This window comes from Leptinotarsa decemlineata, unplaced genomic scaffold, assembly GCF_025532065.1.
Source record: "Leptinotarsa decemlineata unplaced genomic scaffold, Ldec_3_MD MMD2_P_RNA_scaffold_1, whole genome shotgun sequence".
Taxonomy (NCBI): domain Eukaryota; kingdom Metazoa; phylum Arthropoda; class Insecta; order Coleoptera; family Chrysomelidae; genus Leptinotarsa; species Leptinotarsa decemlineata.
The window spans coordinates 4719585-4733813 of NW_027412523.1; the positions used below are offsets into that span (position 1 = coordinate 4719585).

The window sequence follows — 14229 nt, forward strand, 5'->3', positions numbered from 1 at the left end:
ATAAAAAAAAACATGAAATTAAAAAAAAATTTTATTTATATGTTTTGGTTGGTGTCCGGGTTTTGCCGTGGTTTTCTTTGGTTACAATTTCCAAACGTTTCAACTACAACTGGGTATCAACTGAAACACTTACGCCACGCCACTGAAGATGACTGCCACAGTTGTAAATGAAACTTTTGAAGATTGTAACTAAAGAAAATCACGGCAAAACCCACCAAAACATTGACGACAGCCGTAAAAGCGTACTTTCCCATGTTATTTATGTATTATTATTATTATATATCTATTATCTGTTTGAATTTTACCAGCTTGACTGGTTTGAGGTCAAAAATCGTCGAAACCAAATTCGAAAACTTTTTCAGAAAAATCTGGCCGCAATTTCGGGTTTAAAGTCGAAAGTTCTAGTTGTAATTTCAAAAATTTCTAGATCAAAGTCTAAATTTCGAGGTCCAAGATGAAATTTCGACATTTAAGTCGAAATTTTGGGATTTATATCGAATATAAGTGGAAATTTGGAGTTGAGAGTCGAAATTTCAAATCTGAATTCGTGATTTCAAAAATTTTGAGATCAAAGTCTAAATTTAAAAATTCAAGTCAAGATCCAAGTTGACACGTCGAGATTAGAGTCGAAATTTTAAAGCTACAGTCGTAATTTTAAAAGTTTCGAGATCAGAGTCTAAATTTCAAGATTCAAGTCGAATTTTCGAGATTAGAGTCGAAATTTCAAAGCTTGAGTCGCAATCAAAGTCTAAATTTCAAGATTCAAGTCGAAATTTCGAGATTAGAGTCGAAATTTCAAAACTAAAGTCGTTATTGCGAGTTTAACGTCAAAAATTCGAGATTGAATTCGTAATTTTGGAAATTTCGAGAATGAAGTCGAAATTTCCAGATTGAAATGGTCGAAATTGTCAAAAATTGGGGATTGAAGTGGAACTTTCGAGTGAAGAATCAAAATTTCAAATCTAAAGACCCAAATTAGAGTGAAAAATAAATAATTCTAAATTCGAAAATTTTGACAATAAAGTCGGATTTTCGAAAATTCCGAAATTAAAGTCGTCATTTCGAAATCAAAGTCGAAATTTCGAGTTAAAAGTCGAAATTTTATATTTAAAATCGAAATTATGGGTTTAAAGTCGAAAATTTGAGACTAAAGTGGTAATTTCGAAAATTTCTATATGAAAGTCAAAATTTCGAGATTGAAGTTTGTAAATTCGAGTTTGAAGTCGAAATTTTGAATTCGGTCTCGAAACTTTGTCTTCAATTTTGGGATCACGACTATATTCTCCAAGTTTCGAGATAAAAATTGTAATTTCGAGTTCTGAATCGAAATTTCAAGTCTCAAGTCGTGATAATTTCTAGAATTTCGAGATTAAAGTCAACATTTCAAGATTGATATCGTAATTTCGAGAATAAATTCGTAATTGAGAGTTTGAAGTTGAATTTCCCAGATTATGTTCATGAATAACATCATAAATTTGCGTTCAAAGTCGAAATTTCAAGATTTATGTAAAAATTTCTAGATTAAAGTCGAAATTTCGAGATCCGAGTGGAAATTTTGAGATTGAAGTCGAGATTGAAGTGTAAATTTTGAGTTAAAAGTCGAAATTTCAAATCTAAAGCCGTAATCTCAAAAATTTCGAGATCAAAGTCTAAATTTCAAGATTCAAGTCGAAATTTCAAGATTAGAATCTCATTTTTAAAGCTAAAGTCGTTTTCGAGATCAAAGTTGGAATTTCCAAAATTTCGAGAATGAAGTCGAAATCTCAAGATTAAAATCGTACTTTCGAAATTAGTCAAAAATTTGAGATTGAAGTGGAATTTCGAAAATTTTGACAATGAAGTCGGAATTTAGAAAATCCTGAGATTAAAGTTATCATTTCGAAATCAAAGTCGAAATTTCAAATTGAAAGTGTAAATTTTATATTAAAAGTTGAAATTTTGGGTTTAAAGTCGAAAACTCGAGACTAAAGTGATCATTTCAAAAAAAATTGTATATAAAAGTCAAAATTACGAGATTAAAGTTCGTAATTTCGAGATTGAAGTCGAAATTTCAAGATTGATATCGTAATTTCGAGAACAATCGTAATTGAGAATTTGAAGTCGAAATTTTGAATTTGGTCTCGAAACTTTATCTTCAATTTTGGGATGACGACGGTATTCTCAAAATTTCGAGATAAAAATTGTAATTTCGGATTTTGAATCGAAATTTCAAGTCTCAAGTCGTAATAATACCTAGAATTTCGATATTAAAGTCAAAATTTCAAGATTGATATCGTAATTTCGAGAATAAAATCCGAATTGAGAGTTTGAAGTCGAATCTTCCAGATTATGTTCATGAATAACATCATAAATTTGCGTTCAAAGTCGAAATTTCGAGATTTATGTAAACATTTCAAGATTGAAGTCGAAATTTCGAGATGAAAGTCAAAATTTCAAGGTTGATTTATAGGAATAATACAAATTTGTGATCTTTCTGCGCTTCTGTAGCTTCGTGATATTCAATTCAATCGAGCTCAAATTATTGAATTAGTTATTGTTCTGGCTTGAATTCATTCCTACCAAATGAAAGGGTGCATCCAATTCATACCAAAACATACCCATTAAAAACTGTAATTATAGCTACAAACTAATTTATACATTAATGACTTCCCTTCTTTATGTAAATGTGAATGAGGGTTCAACCATATATTCATCGTCATTATTAAGTCCAAAAACGGTGTGTTTCAATGACACCATTTTGTCATGACGTTTCATATACCGGGATAGTCATAAGTTTGAAAGCACACATCGTCATTATTAAGTCCAAAAACGGTGTGTTTCAATGACACCATTTTGTCATGACGTTTCATATGCCGGGATGGTCATAAGTTTGAAAGCACATATCGAGTTGTGTTCTCATGGTGGACAGTTTTGCATTTGGTGTTTCGAAATCTTCGTGTCACACCTTCATTTCAACTTGTAAACTTCACTCTGAACATGTAGGAAGTCTCTAGGAATTGAAACGTTTTGGTTAACGATTTGTCAAGAAATTTTGTTTCTATGAAAAGAGAAATTGTTCAGCAATGAATGTTCTATTTGTGATCACACACTAATACTACATGGGCTGAGAAGGTTCGGGTCTAACACATAGATGGCGCTAGCCTTATTGCATTCACCGCTAACTTCAAAGGAAGCTGTTGAAGTTTCATGATATTCTACTCATAAGTTTGCGAGCCGAGTGTTATAGTCTATTTCAAAAGAGTGTAGAGTAATAAAATCTCATTAAGTATTCAAAAGCGCTACAGGGTGATCCGTCAATAAATTCTGTCACTTCCCTAGTCCGCATTGCAAAATTATGTCGTTTCATAAAGAGCAGGTAGGTATCACCCTGTTTTAAGGGATTTGTCCATTGTTATCGACGGATAAATACTGAGCCAGAGGCGCGCTAGTGGGATAATTGCCAAAAGAATATGCATTCATAAAAATTATATTAAAGGAAATAAAAATTTAATACAGCAGAACAGTGTTATTAAAAAAATATAAAATGTAACAATAAAATATATACGAACCGAAATCGGGAAATACTCACAAACACACACGAACGAACTTTACGTATTGAAACACTTGTGGGGACTTTAAATCAATTTATTCACAAAAACGACAAGAACTTTACTGGATACGTTATTACAATTTGACACTTGAACAATACTAAAACTGTGAACTTCCCTTAACGTTTAACAACACTCTATTTATACCCTAATTGAATGTTCTAGAGATTACTAGGTACAATTTTCGAGAACCTTCCGAGAAAATAATTATTCAGACTACCCTTAATTCTAAACCCTAACCTAAGCAAAAGTGTCACTGTCACTGATACACTGGTCTCTGTCCAGATTGCTTATCCCGCTACAGTATATTTACAATTCAATTAAATTATTCTACATCAGTATAGTCTTCATCCGAAGAACTGTCATCATCCCCTGGTGTTATAATTATAGGGTCAACCACCTGATCGACCAAGTTGTCCAGTTCCCACATTTTATCTTCCTCTTTTGAAACATGCTGGATTGCTTTTTGCCAGTTTTCTGATGTGATTTCCATAATGGCTTGATCAAACAATACCTTGACATCTTTCATTTTAAATGTGGTATTGTGCCTTGCAACATATCCTTTAACTTGTGCCCATATAAGTTCTATAGGATTTAATTCGCAATGATATGGCGGTAGGCGCAGCACAGTTACTTTATACTTTTCTGCTACATCTTCTACGGCATATTTCATGAAGCGAGATTTATGTTGTTTTACTATGGCTAGTAGTTCCTTCTTTACTGAATTCGTCTCAAACTGAATACCTTTATTTGACAGCCAGTTAATAATTTCTTGCTTTCTCCAAGCTGAAGTTGGTACCTTCTCTAAGCGCCTTGAATGGTAGCTTGCATTATCCATAACCACGACCGAATCAGCTGAAAGAAATTTTAACATTTCCCCGAAGCAGTCTTCGAAGACATCCGAATTCATGTCCTCATGATAATCTCCCGCCCGGCACGACTCAAAGCTTAACAAACCTTCTTTTAAAAATCCGTCTTCGCTTCCAATGTGAGCAATTATAAGCCTCTTCCCTTTTCCCGAAGGCACTTTAATACCCGTCGAAAGGCCTTCTATGAAAGCTTGGCGAGAACTTGTTATATTTTTATCTTGCCACATTTTTTTGACTATATAACCTTCGTTTATCCACGTCTCATCAAGATAAAAAATTTTCTTTTGCTCTCTGCGGTACTGCTTTATAGTTGTCAAATATTTTCGTCTCCAGCAAACAATTTCATCACTTTCCAGTAATAGTGCCTTTCGATTGTGCTTTTCCCAGGCAAAATTCATACTTTTTAAAGATTTCCATAAAAGTTTTCTGGATATCAAAGGAATATCGTTATCTTGGCTTATCTCGATAAATATTTTTTCAAGAGTGGGTATTTCCTTTTTAAAATAAAACGAATGAACTTTTCTTCGAATGTCACATTTGGTGTCTTCATCTAAGATTTTTATTGGTCTTCCTGATTTTCTCTTGCATGGACTTACCTGGCCTGATATCTTTCTTTCTCGCAATAATTTAAAAATCGTGGACTGTCCAATTCCAGTCATTCGGGCACATCGCTCAACACTTTCTTGCACAGACAAACTAGGGTGATCGTGTTTTATGCAATCATATACATTTAAAATTATAACTTTTTCGCAAACAGATAGCGGATAATTTTTTACACTTCTTTTCTTTGGAGTAAATGTCCCCATTTTATAACTTTTTCACTATTTCTATATCACAATATCACTGTATGTTTAATTGGTGTAGTAACAATTACTATTATAACTCGAATGTTTAAGACACCATTACAATATATTTAAACCCTTTTTCTTAATTACCTGGGTTTAATAGGTATTGCATGATTGGTGGGCAGGGTCAAAAAGGGATTATTATAATGACATGGCACCTCGGAACTAAGTGTTAACCCTTTTTTGAGAAATCATGCTCAAGTATATGAACCCAAATTGCATATTAAATAAGTTTACAAGAACCACTAAAATTAATCTTAATCTTTTTTTAAGAAATTTTACTTACCTAAATACATGTAGGTACTTAGTTTTAGACCAAATTACTTCCCAAAAATGGCCTTTTATTATTATCTATGTCTGTAATTTTTAATTTACTTTAATTATTAAGTTTAATAATCCTAAGATTTGCCTACGCCCATGGACGACAACGAAATTCAGGCAAATTTTATGACACTTCATGATTTATTACTCTACACTCTTTTAAAATAGACTATAGTAACATAATAATTCCCGGATATCTTGAAAAAAGTTATAATTAAAGTTTGTTTACGAATTGGTGAAAAACTTGGCAGCGATTAGTTTCTCGACAACCCGATTATATTTTTAAACTATTCATCATATAACCGCTGATTATAGCACGACCGAAATCATTGATTAGTTCCGCATGAAAATCAACTACAAATCAAATCAATTCCGATTGTTATGAATGAATAATCGAAAAACAGTTACGCCTCCAGCGGTTACTCCGATTGACCGATTAACCGAGTTTTTAACGATAAAAACATATCGCTTTGCATCCCATATACATGCCAATGTGCTCTGCCTTGCTTCATATCGACCGCTTCTCTTGTAAGACTTCCTGACTCGTATCTCGAATGACCTATATTGTCCGGAAAGCACGTTTTGTTAATCTTCACCTAGAGCGATCTTTACGGCGTTTTTTGGGGACAGAAAGAATACAATGGGGCGTTGAAAGAGGATTTGTTAATCAATTATTCTGCAGTATTGTCCAAAGAATGACACTTTATCAAGAAATCAATGATTTTGAAACACAAACATTCAACTTTCTTATGTACTAGCTTTGAGATTAACTTTACGTAACGCAGTAAGCCATTACGCGTCGCGTCTACTATAGGACGACGAGGGACGATGCGCAGGGGTAGGGGGTGATCTAAGCAATGAAGCGCCATCGCCGAGAACCCGAACGCGGGCAGATGCGTGAGGGCAGGGGTTGTAGTTTAGCTTAACCTAGGCCCCCTAGGTACCTAACCTAACCTGGCTCCCATCTAAATCCAACATATTGCAACGTCTTATCTTCACTATAACAACGACTGTCATTCTTCAATGAACGAAAAAATAGGATTGAAAATGTGAAAAGTTGAAGTGTCACTACAAAGTGTTATTCAATTTTATCTAGAATTACTTAATAAACCATCTTAACTTGAGCCATAATATCGGATACCCATTGAATATAAACCTCTGCCATTAGGAAAGATAAAATAATATATTCTTGCAATAAATAGATCCAAGTAATCGAATTATTCATTTATTCATTTCATACACTGTTCTACGGGATGAACCCAATTAGAGAATAGGGAGTAACATTGCCATTTACAAATATGTACTTACATAATATAATTTGTGAATCTATATAAAAAAATCGAAAACCGAACTGTCAGTTAGCTGAGAAATGTATTTTGATTTGTATAATTGACATCAATCTCAGCTCCGATATCAGAAATGAACATATTGAAGAGTAGGGGTCCTAGATTTGATCCTTGTGGTACACCAGATGTGGTGGAATTATGTCGAAATCAATCAACTTTCTCAAAGCTCAAAAAAACATATATATTTTGTATTTAAATTTCGCTGTATCTGTGGCACTGTTTTTGATAGCATACTGTTTTTTTTTCATTTTCTTTTGTTCTTACGGTTGGATCGAAGAGCAATCTCTGCGATGATTTATCATACGCAGATATTGAATCCTGCCATTTGATTGGTTGTATGGACCCATCAATAAAAGACATTATTATTATTATTAAATGAATTAGGAAAATAAAACTGAAACAATATTGAAACAATGAATCATAAAAAAGGAGAAATATTATTCAACATGAATAATAGAAAAATAAACAACAGAAAATGCTAGATCATTAAAACAGGTTGTTACTTTTGGTTGAGAAGAAGAAATTTAAGTTTTTTTTTTCATTCCGGAGACAATTGATCATAAAGCTAGGGAGCATTTCCGAAACATTTTGAATTTTATTGAAAGATTTACGAATTTGGTATACGCAACAGATAACGGCAGCGATAATTTTGGAAATATCGGAAATTCGCAACATGTCAGTTTCAAACCTTCATTCATAACACGTTTGTTGGGGTACATGTTTCTAAGAGTACTGAATAAGGTTCTAATCAACTAACTAATAACGTGAATTTCACTAGTTCGGACTTCCATTGTCTACTATATAAAATGATATGAAATCCCTACCTATAGAAGTAATCATGGAATTACTAGGATGTTGTGTACGAAACTGTTATTTCCAACTGAAGGACGAGTTCTTTACACAAGATGAGGGACTGCCAATGGGATCGCCACTTTCACCAGTCATAGCCAACATATATATGGAGTGGTTTGAGAGTCTGGCCATTGAAGAAGCCCACAAGAAACCTCGAGTCTGGTTGAGATATGTTGACGACACCTTCATAATATGGAACCATGGGACTACTGAACTAGACGCCTTCCTGAAACACATCAACAGCGTGAGACCTTCCATCAATTTCACAATGTAGAAGGAAATCCACGAGGAATTGCCATTCTTAGACGTTTTGGTGAAGAGGACCGACACTAAGTGGGAAACATCTGTATACCGAAAACCCACTCATACGGGAGTGAGTGCGGAAAATCCTATATTGGTGAAACTAAGAGGCCATTGAATGTTCACATTGCCGAGCACAAGAAACACAGACTGGGAGGGGAAACCAGCAAATCTGGAATATCAGACCATGTTTGGACCCATCAACACAACATCGAGTGGTCCCAAGCTGAGATCTTGCACAGAGAGGAACATTGGTTTAGGAGAAAATTCAAGGAAGCCGCATACATGTTGTCCAACAACGTATTCAGCCAAGCCAGCGTAGAAATACGCAACATATGGAAACCTATCATCAAGCGAAAAATGGCCTACTCCCGCCAAACGGTCATCTCCCACGGAACCAGTGAAGCGGAAAATGGAAAGCGGGGATAAGTGAAAGTACTCGAACGACCTATAAATAGTCATCTCTCGGAGGAATCAGTCCAGTCATCACCTGAAGACGATTGTAGATACTAACAATCGAAACGTCGTGAACTAACGTGACTTGGAATCCCTCCGCTGTTTATTCTTTATTTTCTTTTTTCATTTCTTTATTTTTATTTATTCAATTGTTCTATTTTTACTTGTATTTTATTTCACTATTATTTCAGCTATTTCATTTCATATCATTTTATATAGTAGACAATGGAAGTCCGAACTAGTGAAATTCATCATGAAACACTGTCAATCACCTTCAAACTAACTAATAACGTGTTTTGTAAATCTCATGTCGCTATCTAACCAGAGACCTAAGTTTGTCCATTCCCTGACAGTAGGCAGTGGTTCACCCAGTAGATTAATATGGGTTCCTCTTATTGCAATTTTACGTTTACTCTTTGGACCGAAAAAAATTACTCAACTTAAGATTATGCGAGAAAGAAATGTCAAATAACTTCTCCTTTAATCGTCAATAGTAAGTAATATCAATTTTCTGCACTATGAATTCAGTTGGAAAACCAATGAAACTTCAATCTAAGATCTAGCCACTAAATGCATAGTGATGAATGCTTCGGACTTATGAATATTGTGCAGACCCTCAAATCGGTTAAGTCCAATTTACAAAGTAAATTACCCATTCATAGTGCCACGCCGCTACGGAAGTTGAACAAGTTTAATGTTGTAGTGTTGAGGTTGACTTTTACAACGCACTTTGATAAAGACAATAGCGGGCGGATGACACTGTTAACATTAATTTATAAATGTATGGATAGCTTATTGCACAAAAACCTGCCAAGGGTATTATTATGTCACTATTCGCTGTCTGTTCAAAAAACGAAGCGAATTGTCATTTTAAGTGTTTTTTGAGCATCTCGGAATTGGTGAACATTCTGTTCTAATCCCATTCCAATATAAAGGGTGTTAATTAAGTATGTACCATAATTTAACAGACGATTCTTCAGGTAATTTTAAGATGAAATGTTCATATAAACATGGGTCCGCATATCCTTCGTTCAGATACAGGGTGTTGAAATAAAAAAAAAATTATTCGTAAATATCTTAAATATCCTTCAACCTAATTTTGTTGTAATTTGGCAATGGTATTTATTGGTCCAGGGATATGCAATTAGGTCGACTTTTTTTCTTAAAAACTAAACAAGAAACGAAAAAAAATTGAGATACAAAAAAGTTGTATTTCAATTACTCAATCCAAAGAAATAATAAAAATTGCACAAAAGTCAGTGGCGTACATTTTTAAGTCAAAAATATTCGTTCAAATCCCACTCGAGACGCCATTGGACTTAATAAATTGAATCACGTTCGGGCTAAATCAGCTCCTTGATGTTATAAATACAATTGCCAAATTACAACAAAATTAGGTAAAGGATATTTAAGATATTCACGAATAACTTTTTTTATTTTTATTTTAACACCCTGTATCTTGAGAGCGAAGGATTTGCGGACCCATGTTTATATGAATGTTTCGTCTTGAAATTATCTAAAGAATCGTCTGTTAAATTTATGGTACATACTCAATTAACACCCTGTATGCGGCCATCATCACATTTAAGAAAGTTTTCTGACAATGTTCCACTTCTGGTGGTCTTGAAGTTTCACCAATATAGGCACTATCAAAAGAATGAGATGTGTTGCAGTGGTCGCCAACCTGTCGATCGCGAGCTACCGGTAGCTCGCGGAGGCAATTCTGGTAGCTCTCACAACGATTTTAATTTAAAAAATACAAATTGCAAAAATCAGAGAAGCTTCCGAAAATTCCACAAAAAAATCTAATTGTCATAATATTAAACATAAACAGCGGCAACGTTGCGGTGAGCGATCTGCCGCTGACGCCATCAAGCTAGAATCGGCTAGAACCGACCAGCCGGACCAGCGCGTTAGTGTTCGAGAACGATCTGGATTGCATTGAACGGGATAAATACGCACGGCGCGGCGACATTGCGCTTAGTTTAAAACTGAACGCGTTACCAACGTCCAGCGATTGGGTTAGTAGAGAACAACAAAAATAATATTATGGCAAGCAGTTGTAAGAAGGTAAAGACATACCACTTTCATTCGGAATGGGAAGAACAATACTTTTTTACAGAAGTTAAAGATAAAAATGTATGTTTGTTAAGTAATACTTAACGGCAACGGTCTCCGTTGCTAAAAAAGGAAATATTGAGAGACATCATAAAACTGTACATTCTAATTTTGAAAAATAATCCCCACTACATTCTGCCGCCAGAAAGGAGATACTGAAACAGTTAAAAATCACATCGTACCGTGTGTCCCAGATAATTGCACAAAAAAAGAAACCTTATGAAGACGGGGAAATGATAAAACAGGCGTTTTTAGAAGCTGCTGATTCGTTATTTGCCAACTTTAGAAATAAAGACGAGATAGTTTCAGCTATAAAATCTATGCAACTTTCTGCTAATACAGTGATGAGACGTGTAGAAGTAATGGGCAATGATATTTTTTTACAGTTAAGAAGTGACTTAGATAACTGTGTTTATTTTTCACTTCAACTGGATGAATCAACAGATATCGTTGACACTGCCCAGATGGCCGTGTTCGTCAGGATGGTTTTTAGTGATTTTACGATTAAAGAAGATCTTTTGAAGTTCATTCCACTGAAAGGACACACTACTGGGCATGAGTTGTTTTCTCATTTAAAAAATATTATTTCTTCCGAGAAAATTCCAATATCGATAATGGTAGGCTTGACAACCGATGGCGCTCCAGCTATGGTGGGTTGTGATAAGGGTCTGGTGGCGTTATGTCGTAAAGATGAAACTTTTCCGCAATTTCTCTGTTACCACTGCATTATCCATCAGCAAGCATTATGTGGAAATTTCCTGAAACTAAACAACGTTATGAAACTGGTGATAAAAATCGTGAACAAGATTAGAGCTCAAGCGTTACAAAGAAGGTTATTCAGAACCTTGGCCGATGAAGTTGACTGTCAATATGGGGACCTACTCCTTCACTCTGAAGTCCGATGGTTAAGTAGAGGACGGGTGCTGAAACGTTTTAATGATGTCCTATCTGGCATAGTTCAATTTTTCAAACAACGCGATGAACCGACTCCGGAACTAGAAAATTAAATCTGGCTTAGAGATTTTGGTTTTCTCGTGGACATTACAGAGAAATTAAACGAACTTAATTTGCAGCTTCAGGGGAGAGACAAAGAACAAGCGGAAATGATTTCTGATATAAAAGCATTTATCAAAAAGCTGGAGTTTTGGGAACAAAACCTAATTAACAGCGATGCCAAGCATTTTCCTATTCTTTCAGAAAAAATATCTCAAAATCCATTAGAACCCTATGACAACAAATATCATGTAGAAATAATTTCTACCCTGAAGAATAACTTCAAAAATCGTTTTGAGGATTTCAATGAAATGGCTTTAGTAGCGCAGTTTGTTGTTTCACCCTTTATGGAAATTGATATCCAACAGTGTTATGCAGAACTTTGGCGAAGACATCGCTGCAACAGAAATGGAAGTCATTGAATTTCAAAATGATTTAGCCTTAAAATCGTTAGTCTCAAGTACTGAATGTATCTGGCCTATTGTAAGTAAAGACAAATATTCAGTTCTATGCCGTGTTGCCTTGAAAGTGAAAGCATTGTTCAGTTCAATCTATTTGTGTGAATCTTCTTTTTCCAATATGAAGTTTATTAAGAACAAATATCGCAATCGACTAACAGATAAACATTTGGATAATTGTATTCGAATGGCTGCATCAAATTATACTGCAAACATTAAAAAAATTATTGATGAGTCTGAGTGTCAGCCTTCTCATTGAACGGGCTTTTTTATTTTTTAATGTTTATGTTCATGATAGTGCGTTACTTTTTTGTTGTTATTATTAACTATTTTTTAATCATACGTGACATGCCGTTGTGGCTGGATAAAAGTTTGTGTTTATTTTTCAAACACCTTCGTTTGATAGGTAGGAATGTAGCTATGAACAAGTACGTACTAGTAATATTAGTTATTTTGTTATTATTAGTACCTATGTATTATGTATTACCAGTTGAATAGTAAAATAAATACATATAATGATAAATTAACTGTGGATTATTTCATTTACGTTGCGTTACGTGGCTTCCGTGTGGGTAGCTCGCTGTTTATTCCAATATTAACAAAGTAGCTCAAACACATTGAAGAGGGTGGCGACCACTGTGTTATAGTGTATATTTTTCTGTGATTTTGTTAGGCTTTGTATGCGTGAGTAAGTGGTTGTTAGATTTCTGTTGCTGTGGTGTAGGTTAAAATGGACAACACTATGTCTTGGCACAGCTTCTTAAGGATTTTCCTGTAGTGTTCTGTCTTTAAAAAAACGAAGAAAATATGAATAAATTACACTTTATGTCGGCGATTGCCTAGACTATTTTTGCTAGAGTTTCCAATTGTTACACCCTAAATCGTTTCGTTCTAGGTTCAACCCGTAGCTGAACTCAGCGAATTGAGTAGGAGGTCTGGCCACGACGGGGTTGATGTCCACCTCGACGATTCCAATATACGAGGAGGTACGTTGCGGAGGTCAGGGAGCAGACGGTTCAATAAAACCACCACGGTAAGTGATTTCACTCCATTCACAGTTTACATACAACCCCCAGCGGTCGATAGGGGTTGCATGAGAGTTTGAACCGGGGTGAGGTCTGTCAGATAGGATTAGGAGTGTAGATGCACTTTGAAAATCAAGCGTTTTCTGTATATTTTCATGAAAATGAAGTGCTAGAAAATAATAAATGACTTTAGCACAGGAAAAATATATAAAATATTCACGTTTCACACACATCAGTGACTTTATGTACTGAAACCAACTCAAAACTATCGACTCCTGCAAACATATTTGAAAACTTCTTTTTATACAAAATTTGATGCAGATTCTACGAATACGTGAAACACGTGTAACTTTTATGCCGTTCGCCAACAAACTGAATACGATGAATTAGGTTTTGTCTTCTCCGACACATTCTATTAGAAAAATTTCATCTATCGCCAGTTGAAATTTGAAGAATGGATGATTATGAGAATCTAATAATTGGCCTAATCTATTTCACTCAGAAACGGCCAAGAAGAAAATTTTCAGTTGTTGCAAAAGAATGAAATTGAAAATATCAAGTGTCCTAAACTTCGACTAAGATATGAAGTTTTCATTTTCAGCGCTTTTCGATACTTACCTAATTTTTACTAGGATGACTTGATCATGTCAGAGCTGTCGGAAAACGGGCCTGACTATGAGAACTCTTTGGCGAAACAGCCAGCGGCGGCTCGTCAGAGGAGGCAAGGGAGGCTTAGTTTCCCCATAAAATTTGAGGCTAGTCATCGCAATAAATTAAAAGGTATTGACAAATAATTATGATTATTTTTTTCTAAAAATGCTCGGGTGTCATTACTTTACCATTGATTTTTAATATAAATACATAATATATCGCTCACTACGTAGTACGTACCACACTGTATCCTGCATCAACAAAACTCAAACGCACCGCCCATGGACGAATAACAAATAAACCATCAACCCGAAATAATGAATGCCATACGTTGCAAGGGAGCCAAGCCTCCGACCATTTTAAAAAACACAAGCTTCGCGAGGCCGATCCAAACAGCGACATACGTCC

General features: G+C 34.9%; 1 protein-coding gene across 2 annotated transcripts in view; it reads left to right on the forward strand.

The window, feature by feature from the left end:
• Nucleotides 1–14229, forward strand: part of Mhcl (Myosin heavy chain-like) — a 251902-nt gene that overhangs the window by 24080 nt on the left and 213593 nt on the right. For both annotated transcript variants that reach the window (XM_074181078.1, XM_074181121.1), the window contains one exon: nt 13041–13178. In XM_074181078.1, coding sequence (XP_074037179.1) covers nt 13041–13178 — 138 coding nt within the window. The remainder of the gene's footprint in view (nt 1–13040; nt 13179–14229) is intronic.